The sequence below is a fragment of the Pararge aegeria genome, chromosome Z (genome assembly GCF_905163445.1).
Source record: "Pararge aegeria chromosome Z, ilParAegt1.1, whole genome shotgun sequence".
NCBI lineage: Eukaryota > Metazoa > Arthropoda > Insecta > Lepidoptera > Nymphalidae > Pararge > Pararge aegeria.
The window spans coordinates 16506096-16524914 of NC_053208.1; the positions used below are offsets into that span (position 1 = coordinate 16506096).

An 18819-nucleotide genomic window follows, 5' to 3' on the forward strand; every position below is an offset into this window, starting at 1 on the left:
AGCATTGGAGGAGCGTGGTAGTGCTAGAATCTTCTCTGCTATGAGAGAGGAGGTCCAGCCAGTGGCGTGCACTGGGTTTCCTACCAGGGTATGCATACAGTGGGAAAATTGCATAAAATGTCAAAAATCCTCCTCTTATACGAGCTATACATAAATTATAGGGTAGGCAGTGCTTTTGTGCATCTATTAAGTGCACGCCACTGGGTCCAGCCTTATGATAGATACTTGATACTTTTATGGACCCAATAAAACATCAATTAGTATTAACCCAACGGAACTTAACTATTCTATTTTTGAGGAGTTCCCATTTCCGTTCCCATTCAATATTAGGCCACCTTACATATTTTTGCATTGTCCACATAACAAAGGTATGCAGAATTAAAGCTCATCAGGGTTCCGAAAAGTGCTTGAAAACGGAATTCAAATTTTGAACCGGAAAGACATAAATGTAAAGCGAAGCAAACTCCAAAAAAACTTGCAGAAATATTTGACCCCTATTTGCTTTCCAGAGTTCCCCCTCAAATGAAGCTTTTTAAAATCTTTTATGTAGAATTAGGCTTTGGGCTATAGATTTCAGTTTAATTATTGAATTAATAATTCAGATGTTATAGAAATCTATAAGATGGACATATAGATGGATGGACAAAGTGCAAATTACTCAAGTTAACTCGGAAGCCTCGGTTCAATAAATTAATCAATTCATTTGAACCGAGCTGTTGCCCCCAACTTCCTTCGAGTTAGTTTCGGTTTTTATTAATTCAACCTGAGTAAATGGTTTGTTTTTCCAGGCTAGGTAGTATTTTATGCTGGCAGCAGGATAACAATCTCATTACAAAAGTTTAGCAAGGATGCTAAACCGTACCTACATAGGTAACAAAGGTAATTGATTTATATCCCACGGGAGCGGTTCCTGGTCAATTTTTCACTAAGGCTACTTTTTCTGGCGTGCACTGGGTTTCTTACCAGGGTATGCATACAGTGGGAAAATTGCATAAAATGGCAAAAATCCTCCTCTTATACGAGCTATACATAAATTATAGGGTGGGCAGTGCTTTTGTGCATCTATTAAGTGCACGCCACTGGGTCCAGCCTTATGATAGATACTTGATACTTTTATGGACCGAATAAAACATCAATTAGTATTAAACCAACGGAACTTAACTATTCTATTTTTGAGGAGTTCCCATTTCCGTTCCCATTCAATAAGTAACAACACGCGCTATATTTGTGCGAATTTTCACTACGATTGGTGCAGCGGTCAAATCACAACATACGTTAAAAACAAATTACTAGCTAATATTGTAAATCGCGAAAGTTGTTTGTTTGTTTTGCTATCTTTTACGCCCTAATTAAGCAAACCCATTAACTTGGTTTTTGGCATAAAGTTAGTTGAAAGCACAGGGAGTAATATATGCAACTTAAAAGTTACGGTTTTTTTACAAATCCCAGAAAAACATACGGTTTTCAAGGGATTTGTAAAAAACCGTATGAACGCGGGCGAATAACGCGGGCAATTATATTTACCAGCTGTAAATAAATAAACAACAAATAAAACAAAACAAATCTTTGACGTATGTGTATTGGTTATTTCATAAGAAGCTGCGAGATATAAGAGTAAATAAACTGCAAAATAGGTAGCATATCTAAGTACCAGTTTAGAACACTCTTCAACAGAGAAATGTAACGAAAACTTAATAGAAAAAAAAACTTAATAGAATTCGTGACCACTTGGAATAGACAGGACTTGATTCCCAGTAAGTAAACAATATCAGGGCTTCAATAGATTGTTGATAGGCTTAGCGCCGAAGTCCCGCAATTTCATTAAACAATAGGCATAGTTATTTCCTGTATACAACATTAGAGCGTGAGCGTTCGTAGGGGACTATAAATACCTCCGGGCAATTTACCTCAGCTGCCTGATCACAAAACACTGTCTGGCCTACCGGGTTTCATTACCACAGTGAGGTACGTATAGTATTCAAAAGCTTTTATAATTTGGTCAGCTCACTCCGTTTGTTTGCCGAGGGCGACGTGAGCGACATCAAAGGCGACTGACGTTGGAATTTTAGATATTAATTTTCGAAACGTTTCACTAGTATGAATGGGATAATAGCAGAATTTGATTTATCATTTTCATATAATCAGAATTGACGAATTTATGCGTGAAATGTAATGAAAATTGTGAAACCAGGAATTTCATAATTGTATTTCGTCGATGGCATATCATCACATATTATAAAACATAGTCTTTCCACCAAGTTTGTGTTGGTATTTCCACTCGGTTTTAAACAATTGATAGCCTGATGCTATGAGAAGGATTAAGTGTATAATTTGAATGGTTTAGCTAACGGTTCAAGCAGAATTTGCTAGGCAAAACGTTTAAGTATACTTGAGTTATTCAACTTAATATTTAAAAAGTGATGTTAAACTTTTTTACAGATACTATCCAATGATACTATCCAATGTAAAAAACCGGGTGAAAATTCTTTCCTGGGTTTATAAGATTACCGCGACCATGTGATGGCTTTAAACCCCTTTTCCTGCTAAATAAGTAATAATAACTTGTCGGTCCGTTTGTTACAACTTCTAATTTGTAATGCTCAAATTTGGCAATTTGGCATATCTAGTACAAAAATATTTCGAATCTTAATAGTAAAGTATTTTACGTTAATTGCAAAAGAGGCCAATGTTTCATTGGATATTAAAAATAAATATTACATTTCTCTAGCTAGGACAGTTTTTTCCTAAGAGGCGGAAATAATTTGTTCAAAATTTTATGTTCTTAGTAGTATTATCAGTATATTTATTCATTTGCACTTAGGGTATTATTTCTTTTGTATTATTCTATTGTTGGGTGTACATGGGTGTGATCTTCACTCGCTCGAGAAGAGAATAGAAGAGAATGAATACGGCGAGAAATAAATGATAATATATTATGAGACTTAAATTAAAAATTTAATGATGTAAGTTTATTGTTTAAATAAAATAGAGCAAAATCTAGCCCGGCGAAGCTGGCTGGGTACGCTAGTAGGAAATAAATTAATAGTGTAATCTAATGCCGCCTATGTAGGTATTGTAAGTTTCTCTATTACCGTAGGGAAATTAATAATTTTTCTGACGGGAACAATTTATTTTCGATATCCTGCAGTAACCGGAGAACAATAATTCGGTTACCAAAAAAAGTTTTTTTTTTAATCTTGTCCAACCCTGTTTAATTTTTTAAACATGATGCTTAATGTTTGTGTAAAAGGAATGTTCTGGTGTTGCTAAATAACTCTAAATAGCATTTTAGACTTCTTTTCTGGTAAAGAGGATGTTACGTAGTCTGTTGAACTAATTTTCACTGTTACACGTAAAGCATTTCTACTTAAAAAATTTATACCATCTTTTATTCAACAATATTTCTGCAAATAAATGTATACAAATAAAAAGGGGATTATACATACAGACGTATTTCACTGTGTTCTCGTTCTCGCAACTTCATATTTGTGTCGTTTCAACATTGGCCTTTTTTATATTTGTAATCCCCTTTCCAGGGTCTATATTTTACTTCCTGTATAGCTTTGCAGAAATTTAATAATCCGTATATCAATATTGCGACTACTGTCATCGATGTAAATTTCAAACGCGTACGACCTTAGACGTGTTCTATAGAAACTTGTCCAAACGATGATGGGCGGATGGACACTTAACCCTTTGAATAATGATGAATGTGAGCGAACAATCATTGCTACGATACATTCACTTCATAGATTTGGAGAGGATTCGTTTTTAATGAATTTTAGCCTCTATTTTCTATGCAATAACAGTTTTTCGGTCTATGGCTTCCAGACAGGCAGTCGACTGAGTGAATGTTGTCGCAATTTGGGATGGTGATGCGGTTACCCTAATCTGTTTCGGTATTTCAGTTGGGCGTACTGTAACGATCGGTATATGTTTTCAGACAATTCAATTAGGCTACGGCATTGAACGCATGTGTTGAGCTAACTGGCACGGAATAGTTGGTTGCAAAGTTTGAGTTTAATGAAACAGCTTGAATGAAATTTAGATGAAAGTGGTATTAATTCTTGAATATATTTCAGTTTTGACGACCTCCCTGGCGCAGCTGAGCGCTGTTATTTTAAGTTGGAGGTCCCGGGTTTGATTCCCGCTACCACTCTACCATCAAAGACGTGCGGCTAAGTGATCAAGCATTCCAGTTCGATATCGCATAGAAACCGATTAGGGGTATTAATTTAAGGTGTTTAACTGCCATACTCCCTAACAGGCTAGCCCGCTACCTTAAACTGCATCATCACTTACCACGGGAGAATGCAGTCAAGGACTAACTTTTTATGGAATAAATAAAACGATTCTAAAATTAATTCGTGCTATTTATTAGTAATGTTTATATGGAACTTCTTAGGGTGTATTTTATGAATCTAGCTTTCGCTTTAAACTTTCGCTTTTAACTAAATTATAACAGAATCACATCGATTCGTTTCTCCATTGCTGTGTGAAATAGAAAAAACATAGGCTGGCATATTTTATTTTACAATGATATTTATACTTTTATTTGCGCATCACTTCAAGTAATGGAAATGAAAGAAGAATAAAGACACAAAGATACAATACAAAAGCGGCCTTATCGCTTTGTAGCGATTTCTGCCAGGCAACCTTGGATAAGGATAACATGAGCGAGAAAAACAGGTGGTTAATCATAACCCTATATTGAAATGACATATGTATACTACAAAGACAATTTCATGTGTTTTTGAATTTGATAAACATATTATGATAGCCCAGTGGGCAGGACTTCGACTTCACTTTGGGGGTGCCGAGTTTGAATCCCAGGACGCACCTCTAGCTTTTCTAAGTTTTGCGGTTTAAACAATTAAAATATCACTTGCTTGAACGGTAAAGAAACTCACCGGGAGTTCTCCATAATGTTCTTAAGGGTGTGTGGAGTCCACCAATCCGCACTAGCCCGGCGTGGTGGACTGCGGCCATAACCCCTTATCTTTGTGACAGGAGACCATGCCCGGCAGTGACCTGGTAATGGCTTGATACGGGGATGATGATGATGATGAGATCGACGTTTAGAAAAGGCTATAATAATAGCTTTATGTGAAAGTCCCGAATTTATTAAGTTGCATCGATGTAAAATGCATTCGCATAAAAATGCTGAAGGATATATCAATATTATACCAGCCAATGAGATATAATTAAAAAAATGTTCTTTGCATTTAACAGTTCAATTCTTGAAAAGGTATCCAGGTAAGTTAACGCGGTTGGTCAGGGTATATTGTGTATGCTGAAAGAATGTTCGTCTGCGAAACATGATAAATAGTAAACTGCCAAAGTCGTTGGGGACCACAAGTAACATTATAAAAGAATAATAGTCATCTAACTAGAAGCGGCGATAGCTTAGTGGGAAGGAGGTCGACTTCACTTTCGGGGGTCCGAGTTCTAATCCCAGTTCTAACGTCTAACTTTTTCAAGTTATGTGCGTTTATTAAGTACTTAAAATATCACTTGCTTCAATGGTGAAGGAAACCTGCATGCCTGAGAGTTCTCTATAATGTTCTCAAAGGTGTGTGGAGTCCACCAATCCACACTGGGCCAGCATGGTGGACTACGGCCTTAAGCCGTTCTCATTGTGGGAGGAGACCCGTGCCATATAGCGGGCTGGTAATGGGTTGATATGATGAATCTTAGATATGCATGATTTATAGATAGATAGATAGATAAATTATTTATTGCACACAATCTTAATATATATAAATCTCCTGTCACGATGTTTGTCCGCGATGGACTCCTAAACTACTTAACCGATTTTAAATTAAATTGGCACACCGTGAGCAGTCTGGTCCAACTTAAGAGACAGGATAGCTTAGATATTTCATTATAGTCGCAATTTTCTTTTATTGCAAATTATTTGTCTATAATTAATTGACAGTCACATGTACTCATTTAAGGCTTAGCGATACTGAATACGATAAAAACAAAATCAGACGCAGACGAAGTCGCGGGCAACAGCTAGTTTATAATATAAATTGAAAACTATATACTATAAACTATATAAGAAGGCGCTTATCGCTTCAAGCGATCTCCTCCAGACAACCCTTGAAAAGGAGTATGGAAACGGGATAGTGCAATTTTAAAAATATATAACATAAACTATATCTACTATATATAACAATAATACATAAACAGCTAATACAAATACAAATAATACAGAAATAAATACGAGAAATATATAATATATTTATGTTGCTCTCACGCAGCAACGATGTATTCAATGAAGTGATCAGACAACAGGAGAGTGAAATTTATTGAAATATAGTAACGAAATGAGCTAATAACAACCGTGGTAAAAATCCAATTGCCTTGTGGCGAACGACGGCGTTCATTATAAATTAATGATGAATTGCCATGTTTGGTTTCAGTGTGCAAGCCCTGCGGGAAATCAGAGTACTTTAGGATAGAATACTCGAGCTACCTACGGTCTTGTAATTCGTTTTATTTCGTTTCACACCTTTTTACGGGCTTTCTTTTCGATTGAGTCAATAATTTAAGTGGATTTTTAAGAAAATATATTTTCATGTGTTGCTGGGAAGGTATTTTACTTGTGCTTCTACGCGTATTTCATAGTGGCAAATCGTTGTAGAACTTTTGGTAACAATCGTTTTGGTAACAAATATAAAAATTATCAACTACCTACTATTTTAGCTACCAAATCATTTAGCTAATGAAGTATATATTTATATTATGTATCTTCAATAGTAAATTTAAACAAATTTGAAATAAAATATAGTAATTATGATATTGAAGCATTGAACATTGTGAACATGTGTATAATTGATTATTCATTTAAGCTGCTTCTTTTTAGTCAATTGATAACTGACAATATCATTTCATTTAGCAAAACTAAAAATAATATCATAGATTATTTGCAAAGAACGACAGCCGATTGGCGCAGTGGGCAGCGACCTTGCTCTCTGAGTTCAAGGCCGTGGGTTCAATCTCCACAACTGGAAAATGTTTGTGTAATAAGCATGAAAGTCTTTTAGTGTCGGAGTGTTTACCTGTATTTTTTAAGTCTTTATATAAATTATTCATAAGATTATTCATCAGTCTTCTAAGTACCTATGATACTATTATATTGGGGCTAGCTGACGATGTGTGTATTGATGGCGTTTATTTATTATAGCCCTAATAATATACGTTCAACGAAAAATATTATATTATATCCATCAAAAGTCTATAGCATTCTCCTGCTGGACTAAAGGTCTCTCACCATATGTGTGCCCATAATCACCACGCTGGGCAGACCACTTGGTAATCGCCAGTAGGTACAGAGCTACATAGGAACCTGCTGCCCGCTTCACGTTATATTCTCTTAGTCGCTGCGTATGACACCCACGTAACGTACGGGAAGAGTACAACTGTATTTCGATTTGCCGTCACCACACAGCGCTATGTACCTAAATAGTTTGCAATACATAAAGTACTAGAAAGCTATAATAATACCCTGCAATCTATTACGCAGAAATGGCTTACAGATATATAATCAAAAGTATTATTCCCACCGTGCGTGGGAGCGAAAACAACATGCACCAGAATGCAAATGTATGTGTGGGAGTAACATTATTTTCAATCTCAAGTGATTAAACCTCGTAGTAAACTTTGCTAAGCTGCCCTGTATCGAGGCGCCTTTTCTCCTTCATGGCTTTGTTGGAAGATAGGCTGTCATGTAAACATAATATCGTATTACCCTCACGTCTGTGTACGATAGGCATGGAATCCGGCAGTGTACAATAGCCGACACTCAGTCGTTTTACGGACGCAAACTGCAGCCATGTTGGATTCTGAATGACGTTGATTATGATTCGGCCCTAAATTGGAAACCTGATTAGACGCGAGAATAATTAATACAGTGAGTTGACCAGATTAGTGCCACATTCAAATATTTGTTTGTTTTGCTATGGTGCTGGATATTAATTATAATTAGTGTCACACATAATATTGTCGATGTCAGTGTAATGATATACTATCTGTACTTATATTATAAGAAGGATTGACGTTTGGTGGTTTTTTGTATGTGGAATCTCCTTTTACTGGAAATTGTTAATAAGTTAATGTAATAAATTACGTTAAATGTAAATAAAAACTCACGTGATGGATGATGTCGGTAGCCGCGTAGAAGCTTTCTTGTGGGTCTGGTCGTTTCATCATATAGGGCCGTGGGAACTCGGGATCCTCGCAAATCTCTGTTGACAACAATAACATTGAATTATTTCCAAGCCCAAGAATAAAATGAGAAAAATACAATTCCTTATACAGAAAGGTAGTTACTTCTCGTTCAATATACAGATACCTATATTAAAAGAAATGTTTATTTAGAATAACAGGGTATCAGTATTTTATCATGAGCTGTATATTGTAGGCGTAGACGGTAATATTTTTATAAGTAAATAAATAAATATTATTTCAGTTCAGAGGGCTTGCTACGGCCGCTTATAGCAGTTTTTTTTTAAAGGACTTCAAACTAAGAAATCCTTATATAGGGTTTATAGTTATGAAACAAGAGCGTATACAATGTTAAAATAATACTGCGTAAGGCGACAGTATTAAATACTTATGGCTCTGATTTTCCAATGCATTCCAATCGTAACATGTGCATTGTTAGTAAGAGTGTGTAACGTGTTCATACATTTGTACTTAAACCAACTTTAATCTATTTAAAATCTCTATCGATAACCTTATTCGGCTTCCCCGACGCCACAATGTAGACAACTTCATTTTTAGATAGGGCTATCATGTCAGAATACCAGGCATCGCCTGTCTAACGCAATGAATTTCACTTATATGAGAGACTGCACAAAGAAGTAGGTTCCACTCGTTACAGTAAACGGACGTCCGTTCTGAATGGCGGTCATTGTTCAAACGCTGTCCTATTGGAAAGATGTCGTGCCTTTTATAAATCGGTACGAGCCAACATTTTGTTCACATTACAGAACCTTGAAGTGCCAACCAGCAAATAGTTCTGTACACACGGGAATAGTTGTAATATCAACAATAGTGTATTCTATTACATTCTTTAATGATACAACATTTTTTTCCGTACCTAATGCTCAATGCTAGACACAGTAATGAGCCATACTTATCTAAATTTAAGTGTATTTCTCTATCCAATTTAGCAAGACTTTTTATTATACTTATTATTCGGTATTTTTTACGTTGCTTAAATTACTTGTTTTGCTTAATAGATATCACTTAGTTTAAAGCGCGATATCATTGGTTGCAACTCAAAATTTATGTAGCACATAATTTTGAAATGGTTTTTTTTCACATACTTTTAAAGGCGTATCCAAAAAATGATCAAGTCCAAACAAGTCTCAGATTTTATTAATATCCATTAACAAAATCCGATACTTCTTTGGCCTTAGTCCTCATTATTTGGATACTTAATTTACTTAGTTATTAGTCTTGAGATAATAAATATAATAATTGGGCTACTAAACATATAACCCGAAAAGTGTAGGTTTCAGGGTGGCGATGGAGACGACGATGTCATATACACTAAAGACTAAAGGCGGTAAACTAGTGAAGTAAATCACAAGTTAATTCAAATATTAACCTAAGAAAGGCTAAACAGAAACAATATAACGAAAGCTGAACTTGCCTTTTGCTGTGGTAGCCTGTTAGTAAGATTTGGGTTTCTTTGTCGAGAACTCAGAGCTGAATTCACGCGATGCACATCAAATTTTTTGGAGTTATGTGCGTTTAGACCAACTAACTACTTTAACAGTGAAGCAAAATATGGTGTTGTTCTGTAATGTTCTCTAAGGCGTGTGAAGTCTATCAAACTACACTTGGCCAGCGTACAGTACAGTCTACGGCTTAAACCATTTTCATTTTGAGAGCAGACCACTGCCCTTTAGTGGTACGGTAATGGGTTGAAAAATGAATAAAATGACCTTGCGTAATGACACCGGATACTAGAGAAAAGCGGAATGTTGATATTAAAGTGTTATGAAGGAAAATTCTTGAAAAACACGGTTCTCTGAATTTCAATACAGGTAGTGCGGAGAGAAAGTAACAAGCCAGCAGCAGAGTGCTCTCGAAAGCCTAACGAGTGCGGCGAAGCGTCAGGTAGAGTGTTGCGGGCGAGCTAACTAGAGTCAATTGGCAAGCACTTATCACGAAGATGTTGCACGGAAAAAACGGAAAATAAAAACACTATCATTGTTTCTAATAAACGACATCAATACTTCCGCAAAACGCTGTCGAGCCTATTGGTTAAAACTTTGTGCTCACCTTAGAGGGCACCGAGTTCAATCCCCAGCATCTGAATCTTTTCAGTGCTATGTGCGTTTGAAACAATTCCATATAAATTGCTTTGGCGATAAAGGAAAACATCGTCGTAAAATCTGCATGCCTGAGCGTTCTTCATAATGTTCTCAAACGCGTGTGAAGTCTACCAATCCGCACTTAGTGGACAACGGCTTATATCCTTCTCGTTCTGAGAGGAGACATTCATAGGTACTAATATCAAAAAAACATCAAACTACTTTCAAATATAAATGAGACAAGAGTAGCTACATAGCCTGAGTAGAAAAAAAAAATATTTATTGACTCTAGCCTGCTACCCTATTAAGCCATAACATTTCAAAAGAACATCGATTGCACTGTGAGTGTAAAAAGGGCTACCTTTTGTCTCAAAAAACAAGAAGGGCGTAAAATAGCAGATAAAACTTTGTACGAGGGGATCCCATCCCTTCTGAATATATGGGTATAAAAAATTATACTAAGCATTTGGTGACAAAAAAAGAATTACGTCTTCCAAAGTTGTTGAACAATCTGGATATAAACAAACGTAAACTAGTTAATCTCATGGAAATCCTAAATCATGTTGACGAGGTAATGCCAACAGCTATTAATCAAATAAAGAGTTACAGAAAAATTTAGTTGTCCTGATCATCAAATCAAAGCTTTTTACCTTTTGTAACTTTTGTTATGTCAAATGCGCTGGTCAAAAAGCTACTTTTATTTAGCGCGAAAAAGAAAATTAAACTACGCTGTTTGAAATAATTTTTAATTCTGTGAATTAAGAAACATGCCATAGAGCGAGCGACATAGTGCGACGTCTGTATAATACATTACTGTAGTAATAATTCTCTCTAGCAAATAATATAGCTTGGTCTGATATTAGAAACAAAATAGAACTCTTTTGTAAAAATACAACGTTGTGCAAAAATTGCGAGTCAATCCATCACCTAAGTACTTTCGAGTTTTCCGAGTATTAGTGCATATGCGGATTTTTTACGTACAGCGGGTCATTTCAAGAGGGGAACTAAGTCATGTCCTATACAAAGTACTATTATACTAAGTTTAAAGATTTGATTAATATTTCAAATAACGTATATAATATAGTAATCGTATGTTTGTGTACGTTTAAACGTCTATAAAAAAATATTCTTTAAACATTATAGCAGGACGATATGTTTATTGCTGCCGTAATAATACATAATAGTAGTATCCATATTATTATTTGACCTTAAATGAAACGGTTTTAGATAAACGCGTATTTTTTTAATAGAACTTCGCATAGTTATTTCTCTAAAAGTTTTGACGCCAGGAAAAAGTTGGGGAACAAAAAGTTTTTCATTCTCATGAATACTTTAATATTCTATCGGCATAGTTCTCCCGCTTTCCCGCACTAATAGTGACGAGCTTTGTGTGACGGAGCTCGTCCGGGGAAATACTACCGTTATGCCTATCTCTTCCACCAAGCAGCATTGCTGAGTTCTGGTCTTAAGGGCGTGATTGCCGGTGTATTTATAAGCACATGACGCTTAACACCTACCGCCTTAAGTTGACGGTCACAGAGCAGCAATTTGTAACGAGTTCTTTGCATGCATGAACTTTTTCTCATGTTATTCGATGGTTTTCCTCTTAACATCAGGTACCATCGGCTTGGTCCGACAATAATTACCATAAAACAAAAACCTGTATATAAAGACCTCCAGAGTCAGACCCATATAGTTACCAACTTCATCAAAGTTGTCCAACTAGGGTAATTGACTGATTTGCTCTGTTCCAACTAGGCCACAGCACCCTCACCCCAGCCTCGCAAAACAAAAACAAAAAAATTTAATTCACGTTGCAGGAAGGAAAACAAGCCAAGGGCTATTGAATTTCAAGCAATGTGGCGTAGCGTACAGTGGAGTGCTTGGGGAGAGCCAATAGAGCATTCGGATTATGACATAGGTACATTACTTGGACAATGAAGGTTAATTACATGACACGCAACCCACATTTTTTTACAATAAATTATTAGATCTGTAAATACAGAAATTTTAAACAAACATCTATACTAATCACTACATAGTATAAAACAAAGTCGCTTTCTGTTGTCTGTCTTTCCCTATATATGCTGCGATCTTTAAAACTACGCAATGAATTTTGATGCATTTTTTTAAATAGATAGAGCGATTCAAGATGAAGGTTTATATATACAATACATGCATATTATAGCAGAGAAACACTGATAATTCTAAAGGTTTCTAATGTGATGTCGTAAATAAGCACATTGCATTTTGTGCTTACGTTGCGAACGCTGGATGAACCTTATTAGATAAGCCAAAAAGTTCTACCACAGTATGCGACACCTTAAAAAGGTCTACAAAAAAGTGCGTGATGTTATATGTTTATCTCCATTTTTATCTTTTACATTTTACAAAAAAATATGAGTTAATTACAACTATTTTAAAAAAAACAGTATTATTCTTTGTCAAATTAAATACACTCGATATACTGTGCATTTAAAAAAAGGTTGGTCGAAGTTGCAAGCAACAGATAGTATTTATTTATAATCTATTTACAAAAGATAGGAATGTATTGAATTTTTGTTTAAAAATAAATAAAAATAAAACGGTATTGCTTCTGTGATTTCGAAACAACGGCCTGTTATTAAGTGCATATAATCATTTGAATAACGTAAATTTTGTGTTTTATAAAAAGAAATATAAAAACCTCCAACTTTCATTTCAGTGTACATAAGCTATACCATTTGATACCCATGTTTACAGCGTTGTGGAAACAATAATGTAATTCGCCACTTTGTTGTGGTGGTGGTGGCCATCTTGGAATTGAAATTTGTCATAGAATATAATGTCATATTCTACTAGTCAAGCTTTTTCATTTGATACCCATATTGAGGGAGTTGTGAAAAAAATATGTATTCCGCCATTTTGTGACGGCAGCCATCTTGCGCCTATTTAAATCGTAATACGATGCCACTGACAGAGGTAGATACATTCACACATGCAAGCACACAGACAGAAATGTCAAACTTATAACAATAGGTTTTATAAAATAAGATTTGCAGGTAATAAAAAGGCCTGATAATCCGCATTAGGAGGTCGCGCTATATCACTATTTTCTATGAGAAGTCTGTATGTACCCAGCTGTGGGACATTAATAGTAATGAAGTAAGTAAGACTGTTACAAGTTGTTATTACTGTTTAGCCTTCAACATCAGCTGCGCTGGACATGAAAACTCCACCCTCGGTAATAAAACAAAAATACTCACAACCCCCTATAGTTTATTCATTTGTAAAAGTAGCCTCTGTTATAAGCCATACAAACATTGTAAATGTATTTTTTTGTTTGCATTTGATCTCGTTATACGAATTAATAATCTTGTAACCCTTGTAGGGTTCCGTAGTCAAACAAAGAACCCTTACGGTTTCGTCATGTCCGTCTGCTTTTTTGTATTGATTGAACTATAAACACATGGAATTGCGAAAAATTCAATATTTCGTTCGTGTTACCCTAGAACCTTCAGTTAAATAATGAGATAAACTTGGTAGGTCATCAACGATTATGCAAATATGTAAACAATCTTTACTTATCTATTGAAAATATAATTAGTTCGCCTTAAGCTACGACAGATAATTTTTGTTTTTTAAACACATTAAAACCTTTTATTGATCCTATATACTTTTTATAATCATAAGTGTGTATTGTAAAATATGAGCTATTTTTTGTATATTACGTTCTTTATATAAACGTCTAAATATAAATAATATAGTATTAACGTCAGTTAATATATACAGTTAATACAAACATTTACTTTACATATACATCTCTTTGAAATTTATAATCGTAAGTGCATGAAAGGAATAAAAGAAAGAAAATTTCCTATTTTCACTTTATATTAATGGTTTTTCTTTAACTACTGGGAATGACTCATTTTATACTAAACTTCCAGCTTTCTTGAGAAAAGGAAGTTTGTAAGACATACTCTGGGATCTGAATCCGGGACAGTATATATCTACATAGACACTTTAACATCTTTCCAAATCCTCAATTGTTCAGAAAAACTTCAAATAAAAATAACTGCCGTGTCAAATTGTTCTCTTCAATGATGTCTCTCAAATAATTAAAAATATTTTATTGTTGGTTTGAGCAATTATCTTTTACTCGTAATTTCATTTTCGGCTTGGGCCTCCGGTTTACTTATTATTCGTGAATAAGCTGTTTCAATGTTTCTTAATTTAGAGTTTAAATGGATTTGACAGAGTTAATATAACTGCCATACCCCTGACAGGTTAGCCTGTTACCATCTTAGATTGAATCATCAGTTACCGATAGGTGAGATTGCAGTAAAGGGCCAACTTGTAGTAAAATAAAAAAAAGTCAAATCCACACAGTAAACCTTTTTTAGCATTCGGAACATGAGAAATAAATTAATTACTGTCACAATTTTTTAATTAGCTGTATGTTTTGGATAATGGTGTGCTAAAAAGTATTACTTGAATGTTAAATACGTTAAAACGAGTGATTGTGAATATGTCATATGACACAGTAAGATCGTAACTCACACAGTAAACCCTTCTGTGTGTAAAGTAAACACTACAGACATTAAAATAACATCAGTCGTTACTCGGTGCATCGTGTACGTTGCGCGCTGTATTTACCTACCTACTGTTGTTATTGTTAGAATAAACAAAACACGTCGCTTGGTACTCACCGTTATACTCGTTCTGGTCATACATTTCTCGCTTGTCTCGACGGCCCAGTGTCTCCCTCCATATGTTGTATGGCTCCCGGTAGTCTTCATCGACCACAGCAGGGCTGCTGATAATATTCTTAAATAAATCTCATGTTTTTTTTAATAATTGAATTTTGATTAAGGATTCATGGAGGTAGATTGTTCACAATTTATTTTCATATTATATCAGCCAGAGTCTATTAATTGGCCTGGGCTTAAGACCTCAAAGGTAACAGATGCATGTTGCTTCTGACGCATGTGATGCATGCTGTCCTAACTTTCAGGTGGTCCTGGGAATTTCTTGACTGAAATAACCCGTTATATCTCTTAATTACTGGACCTCGCAATCGTCACTACTAGATTAACGAGGCAGTTAGATATCCATACTTTTACTACAGATAGTTACCGGGCTTTTTCATGCTCTAACTTGACTTAATGTTTACGATACGTATTTTAATAACCTGCCATAAGTTCAACAAGGAGGTTCAAAAATGTTTACATTTTAGAATATACCGTCAGTTTTGATGAAAAAATGATGAAAAATAGAAAAAAATGTTAATAATTTTTTTTTATGTGTACTAATATGTCAATGGAAATATAAAATGATCAAGTTATTATATTTACCGCATCATGTGTATCGGTGGGCAGTTAGCAAGAGCCAAAGCTAGTCGCGGTGCGCTCCGATTGTTCCTAGCGTTCGAATTCCGTAAAGATGGGCAAAATGGCTTCTTTAACATATTCGGGATTCTGCGTCGTGTACGTTTCGAAACGAGTACCGCTATGGCTGCGATGAAAGCCCCTCCACTGACCAGAGCACCGCAGGCAAGCCCAACTGACACTCGGAGGGAGGAGTTCCGTTTCTTTCTAGAGTTCGGATGACCAGATTGGTAGTACTCTTCCTGATATTCCACCGATGTGTTCAAGAAGGTTGGAACTACAAAGATAAGAAAAAGTTATATACACTGTATCTGTCTTCAATATGTCAATGTACTTTTCTTCAATGTGTTATAAATGCGAAGGCTGCTGTGGCAAAAAAAACAAACCGCGTATTTTCAGAATTACACCAAGACTTAAAACTCTATTATGTGTATATTTATGAATTTTGGTATCAATTACAGCTGATACTGTAAGATAACATTTAGTATATTTTTAACCTGGAAAATGATGGGGCCATTTCCGAATACGGGATGAAAGATTTTCATACACAAAGACACACACTCCGTAAAAACTAAACTGTTTAATTATTTTTTTATGCTTTTGTTAATAGCTAATAAAAAATTAACTATTTATACTACAACGAATCTGATTGAACTACAAAACAAAAAACAAACCTTCGTATTTATAATATAAGTCAGAATTTAATGTAAGAAAATTAAAGATAATTACATATCGTAATCAAATTAAGATTACGGAAACTAATGTATTGCCTGTTATATAGTTCCCATCATATTCAACGGCTCTTGTAGTATTAAATACGGCGTTCGACGACGACGTTCTTTTTATAAATAGTACATAACTGAGGAAATCACTTCCGAATATTTAACAATGTTTTAAGTCATTATGAGTACCTATTACATAAATATATCCTCACATTTTATTTAACAATTATATTATTTAATCAACTAATTTAAGAAGTTATAGTGTAGTGGTTCGGACTTCGTCTTCACTTTCGGGGGACCGAGTTCGAATCCCTCGTGCCTCCATAATGTTCTCAATGTTTGTGGCGTGTGGAGTCCACCAGTGGACTGGGCCAGCGTGGTGGACTACGGCCTAAACCCTTCTCATTATGGGAGCAAATCCATACCCGGTAATGAGTTGATATGATGAACTAATTTAAATCTTATAAAACAAATATTTTATTATTGCACCTGACTTGGCCTGCGTGCTGAGGTAGTTAGCTGGTACGCATAATGCCACTTGCGTGATTGGAAGCCGTAATATTTTTTCCGTGTCATAGGCAATTTACTAGCTTTAAAATAAAAAATCATTTATGATCCTTAAGTTAGTTAGTCAGACAGACAACCCTTAAGAATTTATATCTATTTTATTTATAGAATTTATATCTTTTTTATTCAGGAAATTGAGGTTATATTGAAATTTAGTCTGGAAACTTGTTAGTAGTGTATGAAGATCAAACAAAGGGTCCTATGATATACATATACCAATTTATAAAGAAATATCTAATCATTATTATTGGGTAAGTTACTGTTCACAAAACGCAGACGGATCGCTTTAATTTTTTCTAAACAACGTTGTATTTTTATATAAGAGTGTTTATTTTTCACTTTTATCTCTAAGTTTGCGTGGGAATTAACATTGAACTGTTTTCTAGTGAAGTCTAACCAGGTACAGCTAGTTTTTATAATCGCAATGGCTTTAGTAGGAATGATGATGAAATGAAATTAAAAACGGAAAGATATTGTGATGGTTACATTAAAAATAATTGTCTTAGTTGACTAGTTAGTATCTAAGGCTATACCTATTGATTGTTGAAAAGAGTCATAGCCTGTTGAATGAATGAAAACATTCCCTGTCTTGGCTTAAGACAAAGCGGCGGATGAATAGGTGTCGAGCGCAGGGCCTATTGTTAGTCCACAAAGCTGTGGAATCAAGTTCTGAGTGGTTTGTCCCAAGATTCGCTCATTAAATAATCGTTCCGCTAGGTTTCCCTTAGATTCTGATATCGATTTCCATCGAATTAAAAAAAGAGTGAATATTCGGGACACGTGTACAAAAAATTCGTATTTGCATTTATAATAATTAATAGGAATAAAACTATGGTTTATCAAATGTTAAATTAATTATTAACAATCAACAATCTGTTATCTGTTGTGTGTTGTCTGTTGTGTGTCTTAACAATTATTCATTGTAAAGTCAACATCTCCTGAGGATGCTCCGGTTTCGGAGCGAAACGTGCGTACCCTCTACGCACGTTTCCCTCCGAAACCGGAGCATCCTTGTCAACATTGTCGAGGATCAGTTGAAATTACAAATTACACCATACAGATTCTCCTGCTGTTCGCGGAGTACAGAAAATGAAGCTTAATTTTCATAATATGTTAAATTAATTTGTAACTGTTTCTTTGTTTTCGGAAAATAAACGAGTAAGCTTTAGTAAAGGGTATTCCCTATAAGTTTTTCAATGAGCAAGTAGAGAGTAATAGTAAATGCGGAACCTTATTATTTTATGCTTTCAATAGCACAATGTTATTTACTTAAGCACCCTCGCAAAGTTTCACGATTATTCAGGGGACCTATGTGAATATGATCTTTAGTTTCACCCTATTGAATGAAGAAAATATAGCCACGGTTAAGACAAAGCGGGGTAATGAATAGGCGTCTTGCGCAAAGCTTTTGTTGGTTCACAAAGGAGTTGGAGCCAAGTTGGAAGCGCTTGGGCTGCGAAGTCGGTAGTCAGAAAAGAAGCGTTTTTTACATTTATTTTTTTATTTTTGCACACTTGTTCTTGAGGATGTATCACCACACATTTGTCTTTGGTCGTGAAATTTGAATATTTTGTCTAAAAATTTCACGGCAAATTATTAGTATTTCTTCTTTAAGATAAGAATATATTAAACTTAGGTTGTCAAAATTATACGTGGCCATCTTAATGTCAATATACATTTTTGTGACTTTCATGTTCAATTAAAAATTCATATATCTACAAGCACTTTTGAAACGTCAAGTCTGTCTGTTTAAATTGACTCTACCACCGGTTCGAAAAGCAGACTCTGCCGATCAGAAGCGCGCTGGAACTTAAAATCATGTTCCTTTTG

At 35.1% G+C, this 18819-nt stretch overlaps 1 protein-coding gene across 1 annotated transcript in view; it reads right to left on the reverse strand.

Moving 5' to 3' along the window:
- The window catches only part of LOC120636323 (epithelial discoidin domain-containing receptor 1-like), a 94447-nt gene that overhangs the window by 33810 nt on the left and 41818 nt on the right, over positions 1–18819 (reverse strand). Inside the window, exons 8-10 of the mRNA XM_039907754.1 lie at positions 15668–15977; positions 15023–15126; positions 8158–8252 (exon numbers count right to left, since the gene is read on the reverse strand). Of these exons, the coding sequence (XP_039763688.1) occupies positions 8158–8252; positions 15023–15126; positions 15668–15977 (509 nt within the window). The remainder of the gene's footprint in view (positions 1–8157; positions 8253–15022; positions 15127–15667; positions 15978–18819) is intronic.